The sequence below is a fragment of the Anomaloglossus baeobatrachus genome, chromosome 6 (genome assembly GCF_048569485.1).
Source record: "Anomaloglossus baeobatrachus isolate aAnoBae1 chromosome 6, aAnoBae1.hap1, whole genome shotgun sequence".
Lineage (NCBI taxonomy): Eukaryota > Metazoa > Chordata > Amphibia > Anura > Aromobatidae > Anomaloglossus > Anomaloglossus baeobatrachus.
This window is the reverse complement of record NC_134358.1, coordinates 7,104,532-7,129,194: the sequence shown is the minus strand read 5'-3', so window position 1 is coordinate 7,129,194 and position 24,663 is coordinate 7,104,532. Positions and strand designations below refer to the sequence as shown.

Genomic DNA, 24,663 nt, shown 5'->3' with positions numbered 1-24,663 from the left:
TGGCCTTATTGAAGTGTATGGTGCGAGCCACAGTTCCCTCTGCACTGGAAGTGCGATGTCAGCAATATACCATCACTGCGGAGACGGGACCCCACACAAGATGATATCACCGGTGAGCAGCGCTGTATCCATGGTGTGATATCACCGGTGAGCAGCGCTCCGTCCATGGTGTGATATCACCGGTGAGCAGCGCTCCGTCCATGGTGTGATATCACCGGTGAGCAGCGCTGTATCCATGGTGTGATATCACCGGTGAGCAGCGCTGCATCCATGGTGTGATATCACCGGTGAGCAGCGCTCCATCCATGTGTGATATCACCGGTGAGCTGCGCTGTATCCATGGTGTGATATCACCGGTGAGCAGCGCTCCATCCATGTGTGATATCACCGGTGAGCAGCGCTCCATCCATGTGTGATATCACCGGTGAGCAGCGCTCCATCCATGGTGTGATATCACCGGTGAGCAGCGCTGTATCCATGGTGTGATATCACCGGTGAGCAGCGCTCCGTCCATGGTGTGATATCACCGGTGAGCAGCGCTCCATCCATGTGTGATATCACCGGTGAGCAGCGCTCCATCCATGGTGTGATATCACCGGTGAGCAGCGCTGTATCCATGGTGTGATATCACCGGTGAGCAGCGCTCCGTCCATGGTGTGATATCACCGGTGAGCAGCGCTCCGTCCATGGTGTGATATCACCGGTGAGCAGCGCTCCGTCCATGGTGTGATATCACCGGTGAGCAGCGTTCCGTCCATGGTAAGATATCACCGGTGAGCAGCGCTCCATCCATGGTGTGATATCACCGGTGAGCAGCGCTCCATCCATGGTGTGATATCACCGGTGAGCAGCGCTCCATCCATGGTGTGATATCACCGGTGAGCAGCGCTCCATCCATGGTGTGATATCACCGGTGAGCAGCGCTGTATCCATGGTGTGATATCACCGGTGAGCAGCGCTGTATCCATGGTGTGATATCACCGGTGAGCAGCGCTCCATCCATGGTGTGATATCACCGGTGAGCAGCGCTCCATCCATGGTGTGATATCACCGGTGAGCAGCGCTCCATCCATGGTGTGATATCACCGGTGAGCAGCGCTCCATCCATGGTGTGATATCACCGGTGAGCAGCGCTCCATCCATGGTGTGATATCACCGGTGAGCAGCGTTCCGTCCATGGTAAGATATCACCGGTGAGCAGCGCTCCATCCATGGTGTGATATCACCGGTGAGCAGCGCTCCATCCATGGTGTGATATCACCGGTGAGCAGCGCTCCGTCCATGGTGTGATATCACCGGTGAGCAGCGTTCCATCCATGGTGTGATATCACCGGTGAGCAGCGCTGCATCCATGGTGTGATATCACCGGTGAGCAGCGCTGTATCCATGGTGTGATATCACCGGTGAGCAGCGCTGTATCCATGGTGTGATATCACCGGTGAGCAGCGCTCCATCCATGGTGTGATATCACCGGTGAGCAGCGCTCCATCCATGGTGTGATATCACCGGTGAGCAGCGCTCCATCCATGGTGTGATATCACCGGTGAGCAGCGCTCCATCCATGGTGTGATATCACCGGTGAGCAGCGCTCCATCCATAGTGTGATATCACCGGTGAGCAGCGCTCCGTCCATGGTGTGATATCACCGGTGAGCAGCGCTCCATCCATGGTGTGATATCACCGGTGAGCAGCGCTCCGTCCATGGTGTGATATCACCGGTGAGCAGAGCTGCATCCATGGTGTGATATCACCGGTGAGCAGCGCTCCATCCATGGTGTGATATCCCCGGTGAGCAGCGCTCCATCCATGGTGTGATATCACCGGTGAGCAGCGCTCCATCCATGGTGTGATATCACCGGTGAGCAGCGCTCCATCCATGGTGTGATATCACCGGTGAGCAGCGCTCCATCCATGGTGTGATATCACCGGTGAGCAGCGCTCCATCCATGGTGTGATATCACCGGTGAGCAGCGCTCCGTCCATGGTGTGATATCACCGGTGAGCAGCGCTCCGTCCATGGTGTGATATCACCGGTGAGCAGCGCTCCGTCCATGGTGTGATATCACCGGTGAGCAGCGCTCCATCCATGGTGTGATATCACCGGTGAGCAGCGCTCCATCCATGGTGTGATATCACCGGTGAGCAGCGCTCCATCCATGGTGTGATATCACCGGTGAGCAGCGCTCCGTCCATGGTGTGATATCACCGGTGAGCAGCGCTCCGTCCATGGTGTGATATCACCGGTGAGCAGCGCTCCATCCATGGTGTGATATCACCGGTGAGCAGCGCTGTATCCATGGTGTGATATCACCGGTGAGCAGCGCTCCGTCCATGGTGTGATATCACTGGTGAGCAGCGCTGTATCCATGGTGTGATATCACCGGTGAGCAGCGCTCCGTCCATGGTGTGATATCACCGGTGAGCAGCGCTCCGTCCATGGTGTGATATCACCGGTGAGCAGCGCTCCATCCATGGTGTGATATCACCGGTGAGCAGCGCTCCATCCATGGTGTGATATCACCGGTGAGCAGCGCTCCGTCCATGGTGTGATATCACCGGTGAGCAGCGCTCCGTCCATGGTGTGATATCACCGGTGAGCATCGCTCCATCCATGGTGCCAGCTGCGGTCGATCGTTTGATATCAATGACTTTCCCGCCGTTATTATTCCACGTCCGGTTGTAGAGGAATATTAGGGACCATGATAATTGGAGACGACACGTGTCCTCGGCGTGTACACTTAGTATGCACATACCATTAGCGGCGTGCCGTCACATTGAGCGGGGAGACGTCAGTGAAGGTCTCGGTGACCTTGAGGAGAGAGCGGTTCCTTGAAACAATTTCCTATTGATTGCAGAGCATTAAATTAAAGGGCTAGTGGAGATCTGAACGCTTCACGCTCCGTCGCTCCTATTCTGTGCTGCTAAACCGAAAAGTGTGAGGAAGACGCCATGAATAATTCACCCGCCGCGGCATCATCTTTATTTTAAGGCACCTGAAACTGACAGGTCCTAGTGAGGAGCCGGCTGCCGCCCCACGCCCGAAATCTCCATCACTCAGTAATGGGTCAGCACCCAACAGTGCGAGCGGAGGATGGGAGAGGGATCCGCACTGCCGCCCCACGCCCGAAATCTCCATCACTCAGTAATGGGTCAGCACCCAACAGTGCGAGCGCAGGATGGGAGAGGGATCCACACTGCCGCCCCACGCCCGAAATCTCCATCACTCAGTAATGGGTCAGCACCCAACAGTGCGAGCGCAGGATGGGATAGGGATCCGCACTGCCGCCCCACGCCCGAAATCTCCATCACTCAGTAATGGGTCAGCACCCAACAGTGCGAGCGCAGGATGGGAGAGGGATCCGCACTGCCGCCCCACGCCCGAAATCTCCATCACTCAGTAATGGGTCAGCACCCAACAGTGCGAGCGCAGGATGGGAGAGGGATCCGCACTGCCGCCCCACGCCCGAAATCTCCATCACTCAGTAATGGGTCAGCAACCAACAGTGCGAGCGCAGGATGGGAGAGGGATCCGCACTGCCGCCCCACGCCCGAAATCTCCATCACTCAGTAATGGGTCAGCACCCAACAGTGCGAGCGCAGGATGGGAGAGGGATCCGCACTGCCACCCCACGCCCGAAATCTCCATCACTCAGTAATGGGTCAGCACCCAACAGTGCGAGCGCAGGATGGGAGAGGGATCCGCACTGCCACCCCATGCCCGAAATCTCCATCACTCAGTAATGGGTCAGCACCCAACAGTGCGAGCGCAGGATGGGAGAGGGATCCGCACTGCCGCCCCACGCCCGAAATCTCCATCACTCAGTAATGGGTCAGCACCCAACAGTGCGAGCGCAGGATGGGAGAGGGATCCGCACTGCCGCCCCACGCCCGAAATCTCCATCACTCAGTAATGGGTCAGCACCCAAGAGTGCGAGCACAGGATGGGAGAGGGATCCGCACTGCCGCCCCACGCCCGAAATCTCCATCACTCAGTAATGGGTCAGCACCTAACAGTGCAAGCGCAGGATGGGAGAGGGATCCGCACTGCCGCCCCACACCCGAAATCTCCATCACTCAGTAATGGGTCAGCACCCAACAGTGCGAGCGCAGGATGGGAGAGGGATCCGCACTGCCGCCCCACGCCCGAAATCTCCATCACTCAGTAATGGGTCAGCACCTAACAGTGCAAGCGCAGGATGGGAGAGGGATCCGCACTGCCGCCCCACGCCCGAAATCTCCATCACTCAGTAATGGGTCAGCACCCAACAGTGCGAGCGCAGGATGGGAGAGGGATCCGCACTGTCGCCCCACGCCCGAAATCTCCATCACTCAGTAATGGGTCAGCACCCAACAGTGCGAGCGCAGGATGGGAGAGGGATCCGCACTGCCGCCCCACGCCCGAAATCTCCATCACTCAGTAATGGGTCAGCACCTAACAGTGCGAGCGCAGGATGGGAGAGGGATCCGCACTGCCGCCCCACGCCCGAAATCTCCATCACTCAGTAATGGGTCAGCACCCAACAGTGCGAGCGCAGGATGGGAGAGGGATCCGCACTGCCGCCCCACGCCCGAAATCTCCATCACTCAGTAATGGGTCAGCACCTAACAGTGCAAGCGCAGGATGGGAGAGGGATCCGCACTGCCGCCCCACGCCCGAAATCTCCATCACTCAGTAATGGGTCAGCACCCAACAGTGCGAGCGCAGGATGGGAGAGGGATCCGCACTGCCGCCCCACACCCGAAATCTCCATCACTCAGTAATGGGTCAGCACCCAACAGTGCGAGCGCAGGATGGGAGAGGGATCCGCACTGCCGCCCCACGCCCGAAATCTCCATCACTCAGTAATGGGTCAGCACCCAACAGTGCGAGCGCAGGATAGGAGAGGGATCCGCACTGCCGCCCCACGCCCGAAATCTCCATCACTCAGTAATGGGTCAGCACCCAACAGTGCGAGCGCAGGATGGGAGAGGGATCCGCACTGCCGCCCCATGCCCGAAATCTCCATCACTCAGTAATGGGTCAGCACCCAACAGTGCGAGCGCAGGATGGGAGAGGGATCCGCACTGCCGCCCCACGCCCGAAATCTCCATCACTCAGTAATGGGTCAGCACCCAACAGTGCGAGCGCAGGATGGGAGAGGGATCCGCACTGCCGCCCCACACCCGAAATCTCCATCACTCAGTAATGGGTCAGCACCCAACAGTGCGAGCGCAGGATGGGAGAGGGATCCGCACTGCCGCCCCACGCCCGAAATCTCCATCACTCAGTAATGGGTCAGCACCCAACAGTGCGAGCGCAGGATAGGAGAGGGATCCGCACTGCCGCCCCACGCCCGAAATCTCCATCACTCAGTAATGGGTCAGCACACAACAGTGCGAGCGCAGGATGGGAGAGGGATCCGCACTGCCGCCCCATGCCCGAAATCTCCATCACTCAGTAATGGGTCAGCACCCAACAGTGCGAGCGCAGGATGGGAGAGGGATCCGCACTGCCGCCCCACACCCGAAATCTCCATCACTCAGTAATGGGTCAGCACCCAACAGTGCGAGCGCAGGATGGGAGAGGGATCCGCACTGCCGCCCCACGCCCGAAATCTCCATCACTCAGTAATGGGTCAGCACCCAACAGTGCGAGCGCAGGATGGGAGAGGGATCCGCACTGCCGCCCCACGCCCGAAATCTCCATCACTCAGTAATGGGTCAGCACCCAACAGTGCGAGCGCAGGATGGGAGAGGGATCCGCACTGCCGCCCCACGCCCGAAATCTCCATCACTCAGTAATGGGTCAGCACCCAACAGTGCGAGCGCAGGATGGGAGAGGGATCCGCACTGCCGCCCCACGCCCGAAATCTCCATCACTCAGTAATGGGTCAGCACACAACAGTGCGAGCGCAGGATGGGAGAGGGATCCGCACTGCCGCCCCACGCCCGAAATCTCCATCACTCAGTAATGGGTCAGCACCCAACAGTGCGAGCGCAGGATGAGAGAGGGATCCGCACTGCCGCCCCACGCCCGAAATCTCCATCACTCAGTAATGGGTCAGCACCCAACAGTGCGAGCGCAGGATGGGAGAGGGATCCGCACTGCCGCCCCACGCCCGAAATCTCCATCACTCAGTAATGGATCAGCACCCAACAGTGCGAGCGCAGGATGGGAGAGGGATCCGCACTGCCGCCCCACGCCCGAAATCTCCATCACTCAGTAATGGGTCAGCACCCAACAGTGCGAGCGCAGGATGGGAGAGGGATCCGCACTGCCGCCCCACGCCCAAAATCTCCATCACTCAGTAATGGGTCAGCACCTAACAGTGCGAGCGCAGGATAGGAGAGGGATCCGCACTGCCGCCCCACGCCCGAAATCTCCATCACTCAGTAATGGGTCAGCACCCAACAGTGCGAGCGCAGGATAGGAGAGGGATCCGCACTGCCGCCCCACACCCGAAATCTCCATCACTCAGTAATGGGTCAGCACCCAACAGTGCGAGCGCAGGATGGGAGAGGGATCCGCACTCCCGCAGGGCCTGGTATATTGGGGTGTGTTATACCAGCTCGGCGGAACAGACTCTTCTAGGGGCCGAGGTGACAGGTTTCATCACTCCCAGAAAGGGAGAAGACCCCTGAGACATGGCACCGTATGGCAGCATAGCGAGAGCCTATGGCCCTCCCAGACATACAGGGCCACCGCACAGTGCCTCTACAAGGGTCACCGTACAGTGCCTCTACACAGGGCCACCGAAGGCCTCAGCACAGTGCCACCGTACAAGGCCTATACAAGGGCCACCGTACAGGACCAACAAAGGTCTCCGCACAGTGCCACCACACAGGGCCTCAGCAGAGGACTTCCCACAGGGCCTCTACGCAGAGCCTCTGAAGGCCTCAGCACAAGGCCACCACACAGGGACTCCCCACAGGGCCAGCAAAGGCCTCAGCACAGTGTCACTGCACTGCACAGGGCCTCAGCAGAGGGCCTCCCCACAGGCATCACCGTACAGGGCCACCGCAAGCCTCAGTACAGGGCCACAGGACAGGGCCACCGCAAGCCTCCCCACAGGCATCACCGTACAGGGCCACCGCAAGCCTCAGTACAGGGCCACCGGACAGGGCCACCGCAAGCCTCCCCACAGGCATCACCGTACAGGGCCACCGCAAGCCTCAGTACAGGGCCACCGGACAGGGCCACCGCAAGCCTCCCCACAGGCATCACCGTACAGGGCCACCGCAAGCCTCAGTACAGGGCCACCGGACAGGGCCACCGCAAGCCTCCCCACAGACATCACCGTACAGGGCCACCGCAAGCCTCAGTACAGGGCCACCGGACAGGGCCACCGCAAGCCTCCCCACAGGCATCACCGTACAGGGCCACCGCAAGCCTCAGTACAGGGCCACCGGACGGGGCCACCGCAAGCCTCCCCACAGGCATCACCGTACAGGGCCACCGCAAGCCTCAGTACAGGGCCACCGGACAGGGCCACCGCAAGCCTCCCCACAGACATCACCGTACAGGGCCACCGCAAGCCTCCCCACAGGCATCACCGTACAGGGCCACCGCAAGCCTCAGTACAGGGCCACCGGACAGGGCCACCGCAAGCCTCCCCACAGGCATCACCGTACAGGGCCACCGCAATACTCAGTACAGGGCCACCGGACATGGCTTTTACACAGGCCCTCAGCAAAGTGCCTCAGCACAGGGCCTCCATACAGGGCCTCTCCACAGGGACCCCTACACAGGGCCTCCGCTGAGACCTCTGCACAGAGCCTCCACAGGGCCTCCACTCTGGGATCTCTGCACAGGGCCTCTACACAGGGGCCTCCGCTCTGGGACCTCCATTGCAACGGTAACTGGTTGTCAGCCTCTAAATGATTACATGCACTAGCAGCAAGCAGAGATTGTGAAAATGGCGACAGGTTGAAGCACAAAGAATATGAGAAACTCCGATTAGTGTATTTAACTTACATAAAGCAGACAGCTGATATTTGGGGGTGCCGGACCCCGACAACCTGATACCGATCACCTATCAATCTGGTCTGCTCTAAGCATTGTGCACACAATTCAGATAATGACACCCCATCTGTGCAGTGGAAAGCAACGTTTTCACCCCCCAATTTATTACAAACAGCAGAAAGTTTGAAACTACTGGTAATTAACTAAAGAAACAACGAATATTACAACTGGTTTCTCCAAATTCACCACATAATGCTATGGCTGCCGATCCCAGCAGTCTGTAAGTGTCCTTAGTACTTAGTAGACACCTCTGGCTGTTGGGACCTGCTGCCCCTCTGGCTGTTGTGACCTGCTGCCCCTCTGGCTGTTGTGACCTGCTGCCCCTCTGGCTGTTGTGACCTGCTGCCCCTCTGGCTGTTGTGACCTGCTGCCCCTCTGGCTGTTGTGACCTGCTGCCCCTCTGGCTGTTGTGACCTGCTGCCCCTCTGGCTGTTGTGACCTGCTGCCCCTCTGGCTGTTGTGACCTGCTGCCCCTCTGGCTGTTGTGACCTGATGCTCCTCTGGCTGTTGTGACCTGCTGCCCCTCTGGCTGTTGTGACCTGCTGCCCCTCTGGCTGTTATGACCTGCTTCCCCTCTGGCTGTTATGACCTGCTTCCCCTCTGGCTGTTGTGACCTGATGCCCCTCTGGCTGTTGTGACCTGATGCCCCTCTGGCTGTTGTGACCTGATGCCCCTCTGGCTGTTGTGACCTGCTTCCCCTCTGGCTGTTGTGACCTGATGCTCCTCTGGCTGTTGTGACCTGCTTCCCCTCTAGCTGTAGTGACCTGCTTCCCCTCTGGCTGTAGTGACCTGATGCTTCTCTGGCTGTTGTGACCTGATGCTCCTCTGGCTGTTGTGATCTGATGCTCCTCTGGCTGTTGTGACCTCCTGCCCCTCTGGCTGTAGTGACCTGATGCTCCTCTGGCTGTAGTGACCTGATGCTCCTCTGGCTGTAGTGACCTGATGCTCCTCTGGCTGTAGTGACCTGATGCTCCTCTGGCGGTTGTGACCGGATGCTCCTCTGGCTGGTTGTGACCGGATGCTCCTCTGGCTGGTTGTGACCGGATGCTCCTCTGGCTGTTGTGATCTGATGCTCCTCTGGCTGTTGTGACCCGATGCTCCTCTGGCTGTTGTGACCCGATGCTCCTCTGGCTGTTGTGACCTGATGCTCCTCTGGCTGTTGTGATATCCTGCCCCTCTGGCTGTTGTGACCTGATGCTCCTCTGGCTGTTGTGACCTTCTGCCCCTCTGGCTGTTGTGACCTCCTGCCCCTCTGGCTGTAGTGACCTGCTTCCCCTCTGGCTGTTGTGACTTGATGCTCCTCTGGCTTTTGTGACCTGCTGCCCCTCTGGCTGTTGTGACCTCCTGCCCCTCTGGCTGTTGGGACCTTCTGCCCCTCTGGCTGTTGGGACCTCCTTCCCCTCTGGCTGTTGGGACCTCCTTCCCCTCTGGCTGTTGGGACCTCCTTCCCCTCTGGCTGTTGGGACCTGCTGCCCCTCTGGCTGTTGGGACCTGCTGCCCCTCTGGCTGTTGTGACCTGCTGCCCCGCTGGCTGTTGTAACCTGCTGCAGACATCCTTCAACACCAGACACCAGCTTACAGCAGTGTTTCTGGGGAATCTTAGCCCAGTCCTTATGGGCAATGGCCTCCAGGTCATGAATATTCTTGGGTGGAGAAGTGACTAAATGTTCATTGTACACGTCAAAGAAAAATGGTAGCATTCATAAGACTTCTCCCTGGTCTCTAGAGGATGTATCCACCCCCAGACTGAACATATGGGATAACGTATAGCCAGGGAGAAAGAGAATAATGATAAGTGATGAGGAATGAGCGCTTGCACCCTAACATCTGGCCCCCTGTGTGGCTTGGACCCCCTAGTGTGGACAGGCAATTACGGCAGAGGGATTCTTGGGAAAGACGGCCAGTCTGAGAGTTGTTTATGCAGAGGATGGCCCAAGCTTCATCTGATCAAAGCAGAATCATAGTTTTTTTTGCACCAGTAAAACGTTATGAATATTGGGGTTTGAATTGATCTGATATCTATGGGAGGAACATGGTCTGCAACGTGATCGCGAGAGGCAGAACATGCATAGTTTTTCATAAATGTGAATTGAGCATCAGTCTCAAATTAATGGACGATGCTATACATACCATGCTTCATATCTATAGAAAGATAAAACTGTGATAAGAAACATGACCACAAAATCTTCCGCCTGGGACCTCCAGAAGCAAAGATATCCTTAAAGATAGGGATCTCAGAATTACCTGGAAACTGAGACATCCTATGAGCCGCCCTGTTATGAGTCACCGGAGGGGAGGTAACTTGTGTTAATAAAAGACAAATACCAAATTTTGGTCCTTTGCCAGCCCTTGGAGGTACAGCTTGCTGGGGGTCCTGTCTTTTCTAAGGTACCTCCTTCCTCTAAGCCCTGGTGCCATTGCTGTGACGCAGGTTTAGTAATTTTCTTTCGCTTTTCCTTTTTATTATGTTATTGCTTACTATATTGTACTGACCCCTTTGTAATATCTTTTGTATAAATTTATAAACACTGCCTACTTTTCAGATTAAATATATAAACCTTAATAGCTTAGCTCCTCTTGCTCTATACTCGCATCCCTGAAGCCAAACACTACCTGTAACGAGTGCTTAGTTCCTCTTGCTCTATACTCGCATCCCTGAAGCCAAACACTACCTGTAACAAGTGCTTAGTTCCTCTTGCTCTATACTCGCATCCCTGAAGCCAAACACTACCTGTAACGAGTGCTTAGTTCCTCTTGCTCTATACTCGCATCCCTGAAGCCAAACACTACCTGTAACGAGTGCTTAGTTCCTCTTGCGCTATACTCGCATCCCTGAAGCCATACACTACCTGTAACGAGTGCTTAGTTCCTCTTGCTCTATACTCGCATCCCTGAAGCCAAACACTACCTGTAACGAGTGCTTAGTTCCTCTTGCGTTATACTCGCATCCCTGAAGCCAAACACTACCTGTAACAAGTGCTTAGTTCCTCTTGCTCTATACTCGCATCCCTGAAGCCAAACACTACCTGTAACGAGTGCTTAGTTCCTCTTGCTCTATACCGCATCCCTGAAGCCAAACACTACCTGTAACGAGTGCTTAGTTCCTCTTGCTCTATACTCACATCCCTGAAGCCAAACACTACCTGTAACGAGTGCTTAGTTCCTCTTGCTCTATACTCACATCCCTGAAGCCAAACACTACCTGTAACGAGTGCTTAGTTCCTCTTGCTCTATACCGCATCCCTGAAGCCAAACACTACCTGTAACGAGTGCTTAGTTCCTCTTGCGCTATACTCGCATCCCTGAAGCCAAACACTACCTGTAACGAGTGCTTAGTTCCTCTTGCTCTATACTCGCATCCCTGAAGCCAAACACTACCTGTAACGAGTGCTTAGTTCCTCTTGCTCTATACTCGCATCCCTGAAGCCAAACACAGGAAAAACCTGCAGATGTGTCTGTATAGAGAGCGGAAGGAAAAACATTCAGATGTGTCTGTATAGAGAGCGGAGGGAAAAATCTGCAGATGTGTCTGTATAGAGAGAGGAGGGGAAAACCTGCAGATGTGTCTGCATAGAGAGCGGAGGGAAAAACCTGCAGATGTGTCTGTATAGAGAGTGGAGGGAAAGCCTGCAGATATGTCTGTATAGAAAGCGTAGAGAAAAACCTGCAGATATGTCTGTATAGAAAGCGGAGAGAAAAACCTGCAGATGTGTCTGTATAGGGAGTGGAGGGAAAAACCTGCAGATGTGTCTGTATAGAGAGCCGAGGGCAGATGTGTCTGTATAGAAAGCGGAGGGAAAAACCTGCAGATGTGTCTGTATAGAGAGCGGAGGGAAAACCTGCAGATGTGTCTGTATAGAGAGCGGAGGGAAAACCTGCAGATGTGTCTGTATAGAGAGCGGAGGAGAGAAAAACCTGCAGATGTGTCTGTATAGAGAGCGGAGGGGAAAACCTGCAGATGTGTCTGTATAGAGAGCGGAGGGAAACTAAGGGTTTACACTGTACATTGCTGATCCTGAGTTACAGTATATCACAAAAGTGAGTACACACCTGACATTTTTGTAAATATTTTCTATCTTCTCCTGGCACAGCGCTGCGGATCTAACTCTGTGATATAATGTGCAGTGTCAGTGCCCAGCTTGAATAGAATGTGCAGTGTCAGTGCGCGGCTTGTATACAATAAGCAGTGTCAGTGCACGGCTTGTATACAATGTGCAGTGTCAGTGCGCGGCTTGTATACAATGTGCAGTGTCAGTGTGCAGCTTGTATACAATGTGCAGTGTCAGTGTGCAGCTTGTATAGAATGTGCAGTGTCAGTGCGCAGCTTGTATACAATGTGCAGTGTCAGTGCGCGGCTTGTATACAATGTGCAGTGTCAGTGCGCAGCGTGTATACAATGTGCAGTGTCAGTGTGCAGCTTGTATACAATGTGCAGTGTCAGTGTGCAGCTTGTATACAATGTGCAGTGTCAGTGTGCAGCTTGTATAGAATGTGCAGTGTCAGTGTGCAGCTTGTATACAATGTGCAGTGTCAGTGCGCAGCTTGTATACAATGTGCAGTGTCAGTGCGCAGCTTGTATACATTGTGCAGTGTCAGTGCGCAGCTTGTATAACTCAACACACAGTCATTAATGTCTAAACTGCTGGCATCAAAAGTGAGTACACCCTTAAGTGACAATGCCCAAATTGTGCCCAATTAGCCATTTTCCCTCCCTGGTGTCATGTGACTCATTAGTGTTGGAGGGTCTCCGGTGTGAATGGGGGCCGATGTGTTATATTCGGTGTAATCGCTGTCACACTGGAAGCACAATATGACATTCTCTGAGGATCTAAACAGAAATGTTCTCTACATAAAGATGGCCGAGGCTATAAGAGGCTTGTCACCGCCTGACCCTGAGCTGCAGCACAGTGGCCAAGACCATCCAGAGGTATAACCAGACAGGATCCAGTAAGAACAGCCGCGCCATGGCCGACCACAGAATGTCAGTGCACGAGCTCCGCGTCATATACACCGCACAATGCAGAGGTTACAGGGGTGGGGGGTCCGCCTGTCAGTGCTCAGACCATACACCATACACTGTAGAGGTTACAGGGGTGGGGGGTCCGCCTGTCAGTGCTCAGACCATACACCATACATTGCAGAGGTTACAGGGGTGGGGGGTCCGCCTGTCAGTGCTCAGACCATACACCATACACTGTAGAGGTTACAGGGGTGGGGGGTCCGCCTGTCAGTGCTCAGACCATACACCACACACTGTAGAGGTTACAGGGGTGGGGGGTCCGCCTGTCAGTGCTCAGACCATACACCATACACTGTAGAGGTTACAGGGGTGGGGGGGTCCGCCTGTCAGTGCTCAGACCATACACCATACACTGTAGAGGTTACAGGGGTGGGGGGTCCGCCTGTCAGTGCTCAGACCATACACCATACACTGCAGAGGATACAGGGGTCAGTGTCATGAATAATTGGAGGGGGTCCCGGTACTCCCACCACGGTCAGTGCAGCACCACTGATTGGTGGGGGCAGTTCCTGACACCCCTCTTGCTGTGTGTGTACCCCGATGACCCTGGCCATTGTGGGGTCTCTGCAGTGGTCAGGAAGGCTCCACGTTGAGGCCTCACAGATTGGGGTTCCCCGTCCTCGCTGTGTAGTGAGGTTAGAGTCTTCTCCGCCCGCGTCCCCCTCATTTTGGGATGATACCCCGGGGGCTCGCACTCCCTCACATGGATGTGACGCGGGGTCTCGGCTGCGGCTGAACAGAGGCTGGAGAATGAAATGTGATAGAAATGGGTCAGGACTTGTCTGATGAAGGATTTCAGAGCGACGCCTCAGTGACCGGCCGCAGAGCCACCCGGTGACGGGAGTGGGGTATGAGGAGCACCGGAGCACATCCTGGGGGGAAACCGTCCCGTCCTCCCCTCCTCTGTGCCCCAGAGCCGCCCGGTGACGGGAGTGGAGTATAAGCAGTACCGGAGCACATCCTAGGGGGAAACCGTCCCGTCCTCCCCTCCTCTGTGCCCCAGAGCCACCCGGTGACGGGAGCGGGGTATGAGGAGCACCGGAGCACATCCTGGGGGGAAACCGTCCCGTCCTCCCCTCCTCTGTGCCCCAGAGCCGCTCGGTGACGGGAGTGGGGTATGAGGAGCACCGGAGTACATCCTGGGGGGAAACCGTCCCGTCCTCCCCTCCTCTGTGCCCCAGAGCCACCCGGTGACGGGAGTGGGGTATGAGGAGCACCGGAGCACATCCTGGGGGGAAACCGTCCCGTCCTCCCCTCCTCTGTGCCCCAGAGCCGCCCGGTGACGGGAGTGGAGTATAAGCAGTACCGGAGCACATCCTGGGGGGAAACCGTCCCGTCCTCCCCTCCTCTGTGCCCCAGAGCCACCCGGTGACGGGAGCGGGGTATGAGGAGCACCGGAGCACATCCTGGGGGGAAACCGTCCCGTCCTCCCCTCCTCTGTGCCCCAGAGCCGCCCGGTGACGGGAGCGGGGTATGAGGAGCACCGGAGCACATCCTGGGGGGAAACCGTCCCGTCTTTCCCTCCTCTGTGCCCCAGAGCCGCCCGGGGACGGGAATGGAGTATGAGCAGTACCGGAGCACATCCCCCTTAGGAAACCGTCCCATCCTTCCTTCCTCTGTGCCCCAGAGCCGCCCGGTGACGGGAGCGGGGTATGAGGAGCACCGGAGCACATCCCCCTTAGGAAACCGTCCCGTCCTCCCCTCCTCTGTGCCCCAGAGCCGCCCGGTGACGGGAGCGGAGTATGAGCAGTACCGGAGCACATCCTGGGGGGAAACCGTCCCATCCTTCCTTCCTCTGTGCCCCAGAGCTGCCCGGTGACAGGAGTGGAGTATGAGCAGTACCGGAGCACATCCTGGGGGAAACCGTCCCATCCTCCCCTCCTCTGTGCCCCAGAGCCACCCGGTGACGGGACCGGGGTATGAGGAGCACCGGAGCACATCCTGGGGGGAAACCGTCCCATCCTTCCTTCCTCTGTGCCCCAGAGCCGCCCGGTAACGGGAGTGGAGTATGAGCAGTACCGGAGCACATCCCCCTTAGGAAACCGTCCCATCCTTCCTTCCTCTGTGCCCCAGAGCCACCCGGTGACGGGAGCGAGGTATGAGCAGTACCGGAGCACATCCTGGGGGGAAACCGTCCCGTCCTCCCCTCCTCTGTGCCCCAGAGCCGCCCGGTGACGGGAGTGGAGTATGAGCAGTACCGGAGCACATCCCCCTTAGGAAACCGTCCCGTCTTTCCCTCCTCTGTGCCCCAGAGCCGCCCGGTGACGGGAGTGGAGTATAAGCAGTACCGGAGCACATCCTGGGGGGAAACCGTCCCATCCTTCCCTTCTCTGTGCCCTGGGAGCGTCCAGAGCAGAGACAGTGACGCCGCAGACCATGAACACAATCACATCTGCACCGGAGGACGGTTTCCCACTTTGCACCGTTTCCTCCATCCTGTGGCTCCGCACCCCGGCTGTCCAGCATGCTTTAACCTGCGGGGTGTCTGGTAACGTCCCTGTGCCGGAAGCCAACAGTTAAGAAAGTGGCGCATTATACCAGTGCCGCAGCCCCGGCATTCCCAGGAGCTCAATCATGAGGTTTACCCAATATGTGGTGCCAGACTGCGCAGTATTGGCACAGGCTGACAGAACTCCGGGTATTGCTCCTCGATAAACGGGCGAAGGCGGCATACGGGCGATGTCTGGACACAAACGAGGGTGGGATGTGGGCAAACTCAGGGCATGAGTGACGGTGGGACACGGGAGACTGCAGGACATGGGCAATGACGGGACACGGGCGAGATCTGGACACGGGCGAGATCGGGAGACGGGCGAGATCGGGACACGGGCGAGATCGGGACACGGGCGAGATCGGGGCACGGGCGACGGTGGGACACGGGCGAGATCTGGACACGGGCGAGATCTGGAAACGGGCGACGGTGGGACACAGGCGAGATCTGGACACGGGCGACGGTGGGACACGGGAGAGATCTGGACACGGGCGACGGTGGGACACGGGAGAGATCTGGACACGGGCGACGGTGGGACACGGGAGAGATCTGGACACGGGCGACGGTGGGACACGGGAGAGATCTGGACACGGGCGACGGTGGGACACGGGAGAGATCTGGACACGGGTGACGGGACACGGGCGAGATCTGGACACGGGCGACGGTGAGACACGGGAGAGATCTGGACACAGGGGAGACTGGGCGATGGCGTGATCTGGACACGGGCGACGGTGAGACACGGGAGAGATCTGGACACGGGGGAGACTGGGCGATGGCGTGATCTGGACACGGGCGACGGTGAGACACGGGAGAGATCTGGACACGGGGGAGACTGGGCGATGGCGTGATCCTGGGTACAAATCCCACCAAGGACACCATCTGCAAGGAGTTTGTGTGTTCTCCCCGTGTTTGCGTGGGTTTCCTCCCACACTTCCAAAGACACACAGACAGGAACTCTAGATTGTGAGCCCCAATGGGGACAGTGTTGCCAATGTATGTAAAGCGCTGCGGAATTAATAGCGCTATATAAATTAATAAATATATTATTATTATTACTAGCTGTAGACCCCGGCGTTGCCCGGTGTAGTAACGGTCTCTCTCCCAGTCTCTGTCTGTGTCTATGTCTCTGTCTGTCTGTTTCTATCTCTCTGTGTCTGTCTTTGTATCAGTCTCTCTATCTCTGTGCCTGTCTCTAAGTCTGTGTCTGTCCCTTTCCCCGTCTGTCCCTTTCCCCGTCTGTCCCTTTCCCCGTCTGTCCCTTTCCCCGTCTGTCCCTTTCCCCGTCTGTCCCTTTCCCCGTCTGTCCCTTTCCCCGTCTGTCCCTTTCCCCGTCTGTCCCTTTCCCCGTCTGTCCCTTTCCCCGTCTGTCCCTTTCCCCGTCTGTCCCTTTCCCCGTCTGTCCCTTTCCCCGTCTGTCCCTTTCCCCGTCTGTCTTGCCATCTCTTTTCCTGTCTCTTTCCCTGTCTGTCTTTGTCCATCTCTTTGTCTGTGTCTTTTCCTGTCTGTCTCTATTTCTCTGTCTCTATAAAGGTCTCTCTTTCCCCATCTGTCTTTCTCTGTCTCTTTCACAGTCTGTCTGTGTCTCTTTCTGTCTCTATCCGTCTCCCTACCGATATCTTATTACCTCACATATAAGCTTCTTATACTAACAATGTATTTTGTTCCTATAGCAACCAATCACAGCTGCTATTAATAACCTGTAGTTCCAGGCTCCATTCACTTTAATGAAGGCATGTTTTCTGGAGAGTAACTGTAAAGCGCAGGGTTACATTTTCCACTCAAAACATAGTCTATGACGTTTCCTGGGTCACATGGGGCGTCTGTGCAAAATTTCGTGATTGTAAATGCGACGGTGCGGATTCCTTTAGCGGACATACACACATATACACACACACACACAGCGCACACACACACACACACACATACACTCTGCTTTATGAGTGTATGTATTAGTGTATTATTATTATTACACGAGCCTCATGCGCAGCAGTGGAGGATCTATAGGGCATTGTCTCATTTGTGAAGCACAACAATGGTCCCCAGGTCCCCGGCTCTGAGCCCCCGGCCCCCGCAGTACAGTACCTGTCCGAGTCCTCCTTCACCACAAAGTACGGGGCGGAGTGCCGGTTGGCCTTGACTTGCTCGGGGCACTTGTCGCCCCCGTCCAGCTCCTGCTCCAGGGACGAGCTGGTGCTGCCCTCCCGGCTGATGGTGCTGCCCCGCCCCGGGCTGTTTTCGGTGGACGCTCGGGGGGACTCGGTGTTCTGTTTCAGGGTCTGTAGTTTGGCTAGGGGGATGATATCACAGTTTTGTGGCCGGTGCCAGACGGTCCTCTGGGTGCTGGCGTTGTAGTAGTAGAATCGGGATGTATTGGGGTCAAACAGTTCCCACCACTGGTTCTCGTTGGTGCGCTTTATCCGGACGCCGGCCGGGGGATCCCACACGCACTCCCCGGTGATCAGGTTGGCGTACATGCACTCCCGGGTCCGGGGCTCGATGATTTCCACCCATTCCAGCCTAAAAAGGAAGAAACAAAACATCAATTTAATCTGGAATGATTTCACCGCATATTTCTACATCTCAGACGACGGCTGAGACATCGCGCAGGACACCGCTGCTGTCTAGCTTGTAAGCGCTGCGCTCCACTGAGCCTGGACAACTTACAAAAGTCTTGTAAGCGGTTTAGCAGCGGTGGTCGGTCTCCACAGCAACGAGCGGTAAATAAAAATGTCAGCAGTAAATGATAAAATTGCTTGTATTTTTGACAATTCCCATTTATAAAGCTGGGAATAACCAGTAAGTGTTTCATCTCACCCTAGTCCTGAGTTCACAGCTACACTGTACAATATCCGCCATGCCGCTGCTTTCCTCTCGCTTTATCCCACTCCAGCACTGGATTCACAGCTACACTGCTCCTTACTGCTGTATGATGCCCTCCGTGATGATGCTTTCCAGTAAGTGTTTCATCTCTCCCAGTGCTGGATTGACAGCTACACTGCTCAGTACTGCAGTGTAATGTCCTCCATGCTGCTGCTGCTGCTTTCTATAATATCACCCCAGTGCTGGATTCACAGCTACACTGCTCAGTACTGCTGTATGATGCCCTCCATGCTGCTGCTGCTTTCTATCAGGTGTTTATCTCACCCCAGTGCTGGATTGACAGCTACACTGCTCAGTACTGCAGTGTAATGTCCTCCATGCTGCTGCTGCTTTCTATAATCTCACCCCAGTGCTGGATTCACAGCTACACTGCTCAGTACTGCTGTATGATGCCCTCCATGCTGCTGCTGCTTTCTATCAGGTGTTTATCTCACCCCAGTGCTGGATTCACAGCTACACTGCTCAGTACTGCTGTGTAATGTCCTCCATGCTGCTGCTGCTTTCTATCAGGTGTTTATCTCACCCCAGTGCTGGATTCACAGCTACACTGCTCAGTACTGCTGTATGATGCCCTCCATGCTGCTGCTGCTTTCTATCAGGTGTTTATCTCACCCCAGTGCTGGATTCCCAGCTACACTGCTCAGTACTGCTGTATAATGTCCTCCATGCTGCTACTGCTTTCTATCAGGTGTTTATCTCACCCCAGTGCTGGATATACATCTACACTGCTCAGTACTGCTGTATAATGTCCTCCATGCTGCTCCTTCTTTCTATCAGGTGTTTATCTCACCCCAGTGCTGGATATACATCTACACTGCTCAGTACTGCTGTATAATGTCCTCCATGCTGCTGCTGCTGCTTTCTATCAGGTGTTTATCTCACCCCAGTGCTGGATATACAGCTACACTGCTCAGTACTGCTGTATGATGCCCTCCATGCTGCTGCTGCTTTCTATCAGGTGTTTATCTCACCCCACAGCTGGATTCCCATCTACACTGCTCAGTACTGCTGTGTAATGCCCTCCATGCTGCTGCTGCTTTCTATCTATCAGGTGTTTATCTCACCCCAGTGCTGGATATACATATACACTGCTCAGTACTGCTGTATAATGCCCTCAATGCTGCTGCTTTCTATCAGGTGTTTATCTCACCCCAGTGCTGGATATACAGCTACACTGCTCAGTACTGCTGTATAATGCTCTCCATGCTGCTGCTGCTGCTTCTGAGCATGCACCACACAGAGGCAGGAGAGCAGAAATCCCTCGTGTGTGTGTATGGGAGACATCGCAGTAAACTGAAGGAGAGCTGGAGCAGAGGAGAGACTGATGGAAATGCCTGACACTGATACCCCGGCCTGATGTGGCGGTATTGATGAGCAGCACACGCGGCTGAGTACTCCCCACTATCAGTGGAGGCGGTGGAGGAGACGTCTCCTCGCTTTATACTGACTGATGGCAGATCTTACATAACGCTGCAGCCGGAGCCGCGTCCTGTAATCAGCGCGGACGACAGCCAGCGACTTATTCACACTCCACAGACTCCGCAGATGCTGCGCAGGAAGACACTCCGCAATGGGGGAAGGGGCATCTCTGAATACACTGTCACCCAGTGCTCCCAGTATACAGAGGCATGCTACCCCGTGCTCCCAGTATACAGAGGCATGCTACCCAGTCCTCCCAGTATACAGAGGCATGCTACCCAGTGCTCCCAGTATACAGAGGCATGCTACCCAGTGCTCCCAGTATACAGAGGCATGCTACCCAGTGCTCCCAGTATACAGAGGCATGCTACCCAGTCCTCCCAGTATACAGAGGCATGCTACCCTGTGCTCCCAGTATACAGAGGCATGCTACCCAGTGCTCCCAGTATACAGAGGCATGCTACCCTGTGCTCCCAGTATACAGAGGCATGCTACCCAGTGCTCCCAGTATACAGAGACATGCTACCCAGTGCTCCCAGTATACAGAGGCATGCTACCCCGTGCTCCCAGTATACAGAGGCATGCTACCCAGTGCTCCCAGTATACAGAGGCATGCTACCCCGTGCTCCCAGTATACAGAGGCATGCTACCCAGTGCTCCCAGTATACAGAGGCATGCTACCCCGTGCTCCCAGTATACAGAGGCATGCTACCCCGTGCTCCCAGTATACAGAGGCATGCTACCCAGTGCTCCCAGTATACAGAGGCATGCTACCCCGTGCTCCCAGTATACAGAGGCATGCTACCCCGTGCTCCCAGTATACAGAGGCATGCTACCCCGTGCTCCCAGTATACAGAGGCATGCTACCCAGTCCTCCCAGTATACAGAGGCATGCTACCCCGTGCTCCCAGTATACAGAGGCATGCTACCCCGTGCTCCCAGTATACAGAGGCATGCTACCCCGTGCTCCCAGTATACAGAGGCATGCTACCCAGTGCTCCCAGTATACAGAGGCATGCTACCCAGTCCTCCCAGTATACAGAGGCATGTTACCCAGTGCTCCCAGTATACAGAGGCATGCTACCCCGTGCTCCCAGTATACAGAGGCATGCTACCCCGTGCTCCCAGTATACAGAGGCATGCTACCCAGTGCTCCCAGTATACAGAGGCATGCTACCCAGTGCTCCCAGTATACAGAGGCATGCTACCCAGTGCTCCCAGTATACAGAGGCATGCTACCCAGTGCTCCCAGTATACAGAGGCATGCTACCCAGTGCTCCCAGTATACAGAGGCATGCTACCCAGTGCTCCCAGTATACAGAGGCATGCTACCCAGTGCTCCCAGTATACAGAGGCATGCTACCCAGTCCTCCCAGTATACAGAGGCATGTTACCCAGTGCTCCCAGTATACAGAGGCATGCTACCCCGTGCTCCCAGTATACAGAGGCATGCTACCCAGTGCTCCCAGTATACAGAGGCATGCTACCCAGTGCTCCCAGTATACAGAGGCATGCTACCCAGTGCTCCCAGTATACAGAGGCATGCTACCCAGTGCTCCCAGTATACAGAGGCATGCTACCCAGTGCTCCCAGTATACAGAGGCATGCTACCCAGTGCTCCCAGTATACAGAGACATGCTACCCCGTGCTCCCAGTATACAGAGGCATGCTACCCCGTGCTCCCAGTATACAGAGGCATCCTACCCAGTGCTCCCAGTATACAGAGGCATGCTACCCAGTGCTCCCAGTATACAGAGGCATGCTACCCCGTGCTCCCAGTATACAGAGGCATGCTACCCCGTGCTCCCAGTATACAGAGGCATGCTACCCCGTGCTCCCAGTATACAGAGGCATGCTACCCCGTGCTCCCAGTATACAGAGGCATGCTACCCAGTGCTCCCAGTATACAGAGGCATGCTACCCAGTGCTCCCAGTATAAAGAGGCATGCTACCCAGTGCTCCCAGTATACAGAGGCATGCTACCCAGTGCTCCCAGTATACAGAGGCATGCTACCCCGTCCTCCCAGTATACAGAGGCATGCTACCCCGTGCTCCCAGTATACAGAGGCATCCTACCCAGTGCTCCCAGTATACACAGGCATGCTACCCCGTGCTCCCAGTATACAGAGACATGCTACCCCGTGCTCCCAGTATACAGAGGCATGCTACCCCGTGCTCCCAGTATACAGAGGCATCCTACCCAGTGCTCCCAGTATACAGAGGCATGCTACCCAGTGCTCCCAGTATACAGAGGCATGCTACCCAGTGCTCCCAGTATACAGAGGCATGCTACCCAGTGCTCCCAGTATACAGAGGCATGCTACCCAGTGCTCCCAGTATACAGAGGCATGCTACCCCGTCCTCCCAGTATACAGAGGCATGCTACCCCGTGCTCCCAGTATACAGAGGCATCCTACCCAGTGCTCCCAGTATACACAGGCATGCTACCCAGTGCTCCCAGTATACAGAGGCATGCTACCCCGTGCTCCCAGTATACACAGGCATGCTACCCCGTGATCACCATTATTTGGCTTTTCCTTTCCTCACAATACATTAGTGGCCGCCATTTAGTCTAGCAGGACAAGGATGTGATATCCGCCACTGTGCCGGGGCCACAATCAGCACAGAGAAGATACAACGTGTGATTCCCGGCCGCTCCTGTTATGTCAGGTGATCCCCCGAAAGTTCCTATTATGTCAGGGGAACCCCCGACCGCTCCTGTTATGTCAGAGGAACCCCCAACCGCTCCTGTTATGTCAGAGGAACCCCCGACCGCTCCTGTTATGTCAGAGGAACCCCCGACCGCTCCTGTTATGTCAGAGGAACCCCCGACCGCTCCTGTTATATCAGAGGAACCCCCGACCGCTCCTGTTATATCAGAGGAACCCCCGACCGCTCCTGTTATGTCAGAGGAACCCCCGACCGCTCCTGTTATGTCAGAGGAACCCCCGACCACTCCTGTTATGTCAGAGGAACCCCCGACCACTCCTGTTATATCAGAGGAACCCCCGACCGCTCCTGTTATGTCAGAGGAACCCCCGACCGCTCCTGTTATATCAGAGAAACCCCCGACCGCTCCTGTTATGTCAGAGAAACCCCCGACCGCTCCTGTTATATCAGAGGAACCCCCGACCTCTCCTGTTGTCAGAGGAACCCCCGACCGCTCCTGTTATGTCAGAGGAACCCCCAACCGCTCCTGTTATATCAGAGAAACCCCCGACCGCTCCTGTTATGTCAGAGGAACCCCCAACCGCTCCTGTTATATCAGAGAAACCCCCGACCGCTCCTGTTATGTCAGAGGAACCCCCGACCGCTCCTGTTATGTCAGAGGAACCCCCGACCGCTCCTGTTATATCAGAGGAACCCCCGACCGCTCCTGTTATGTCAGAGGAACCCCCGACCGCTCCTGTTATATCAGAGGAACCCCCGACCGCTCCTGTTATATCAGAGGGACCTCCGACCACTCCTGTTATGTCAGAGGAACCCTCGACCGCTCCTGTTATATCAGAGGAACCCCCGACCGCTCCTGTTATATCAGAGGGACCTCCGACCACTCCTGTTATGTCAGAGGAACCCCCGACCGCTCCTGTTATATCAGAGGGAACCCCCGACCGCTCCTGTTATATCAGAGGGAACCCCCGACCGCTCCTGTTATATCAGAGGAACCCCCGACCGCTCCTGTTATATCAGAGGAACCCCCGACCGCTCCTGTTATATCAGAGGAACCCCCGACCGCTCCTGTTATATCAGAGGAACCCCCGACCGCTCCTGTTATGTCAGGGGAACCCCCGACCGCTCCTGTTATGTCAGAGAAACCCCCGACCGCTCCTGTTATATCAGAGGAACCCCCGACCGCTCCTGTTATATCAGAGGGACCCCCGACCGCTCCTGTTATGTCAGAGGAACCCCCGACCGCTCCTGTTATATCAGAGGAACCCCCGACCGCTCCTGTTATATCAGAGGAACCCCCGACCGCTCCTGTTATATCAGAGGGACCCCCGACCGCTCCTGTTATGTCAGAGGAACCCCCGACCGCTCCTGTTATATCAGAGGAACCCCCGACCGCTCCTGTTATATCAGAGGAACCCCCGACCGCTCCTGTTATATCAGAGGGACCCCCGACTGCTCCTGTTATGTCGGAGGAACCCCCGACCGCTCCTGTTATATCAGAGGGACCCCCGACCGCTCCTGTTATATCAGAGGAACCCCCGACCGCTCCTGTTATGTCAGAGGAACCCCCGACCGCTGCTGTTATGTCAGAGGAACCCCCGACCGCTCCTGTTATATCAGAGGAATCCCCGACCGCTCCTGTTATATCAGAGGAACCCCCGACCGCTCCTGTTATATCAGAGGAATCCCCGACCGCTCCTGTTATATCAGAGGAATCCCCGACCGCTCCTGTTATGTCAGAGGAACCCCCGACCGCTCCTGTTATGTCAGAGAAACCCCCGACCGCTCCTGTTATATCAGAGGAACACCCGACCGCTCCTGTTATATCAGAGGAACCCCCGACCGCTCCTGTTATATCAGAGGAACCCCCGACCGCTCCTCTTATATCAGAGGGAACCCCCGACCGCTCCTGTTATATCAGAGGAATCCCCGACCGCTCCTGTTATATCAGAGGAATCCCCGACCGCTCCTGTTATATCAGAGGAACCCCCGACCGCTCCTGTTATATCAGAGGAACCCCCGACCGCTCCTGTTATATCAGAGGGACCCCCGACTGCTCCTGTTATGTCGGAGGAACCCCCGACCACTCCTGTTATATCAGAGGGACCCCCGACCGCTCCTGTTATATCAGAGGGACCCCCGACCGCTCCTGTTATGTCAGAGGAACCCCCGACCGCTCCT

General features: G+C 56.1%; 1 protein-coding gene across 1 annotated transcript in view; it reads right to left on the bottom strand.

Annotated features, from left to right (window-relative positions):
• ARHGAP39 (Rho GTPase activating protein 39) overlaps nucleotides 1-24,663 on the bottom strand; it is a 168,388-nt gene that overhangs the window by 80,044 nt on the left and 63,681 nt on the right. The window contains exon 2 of the mRNA XM_075352687.1: nucleotides 17,596-18,030. Coding sequence (XP_075208802.1) covers nucleotides 17,596-18,030 — 435 coding nt within the window. The remainder of the gene's footprint in view (nucleotides 1-17,595; nucleotides 18,031-24,663) is intronic.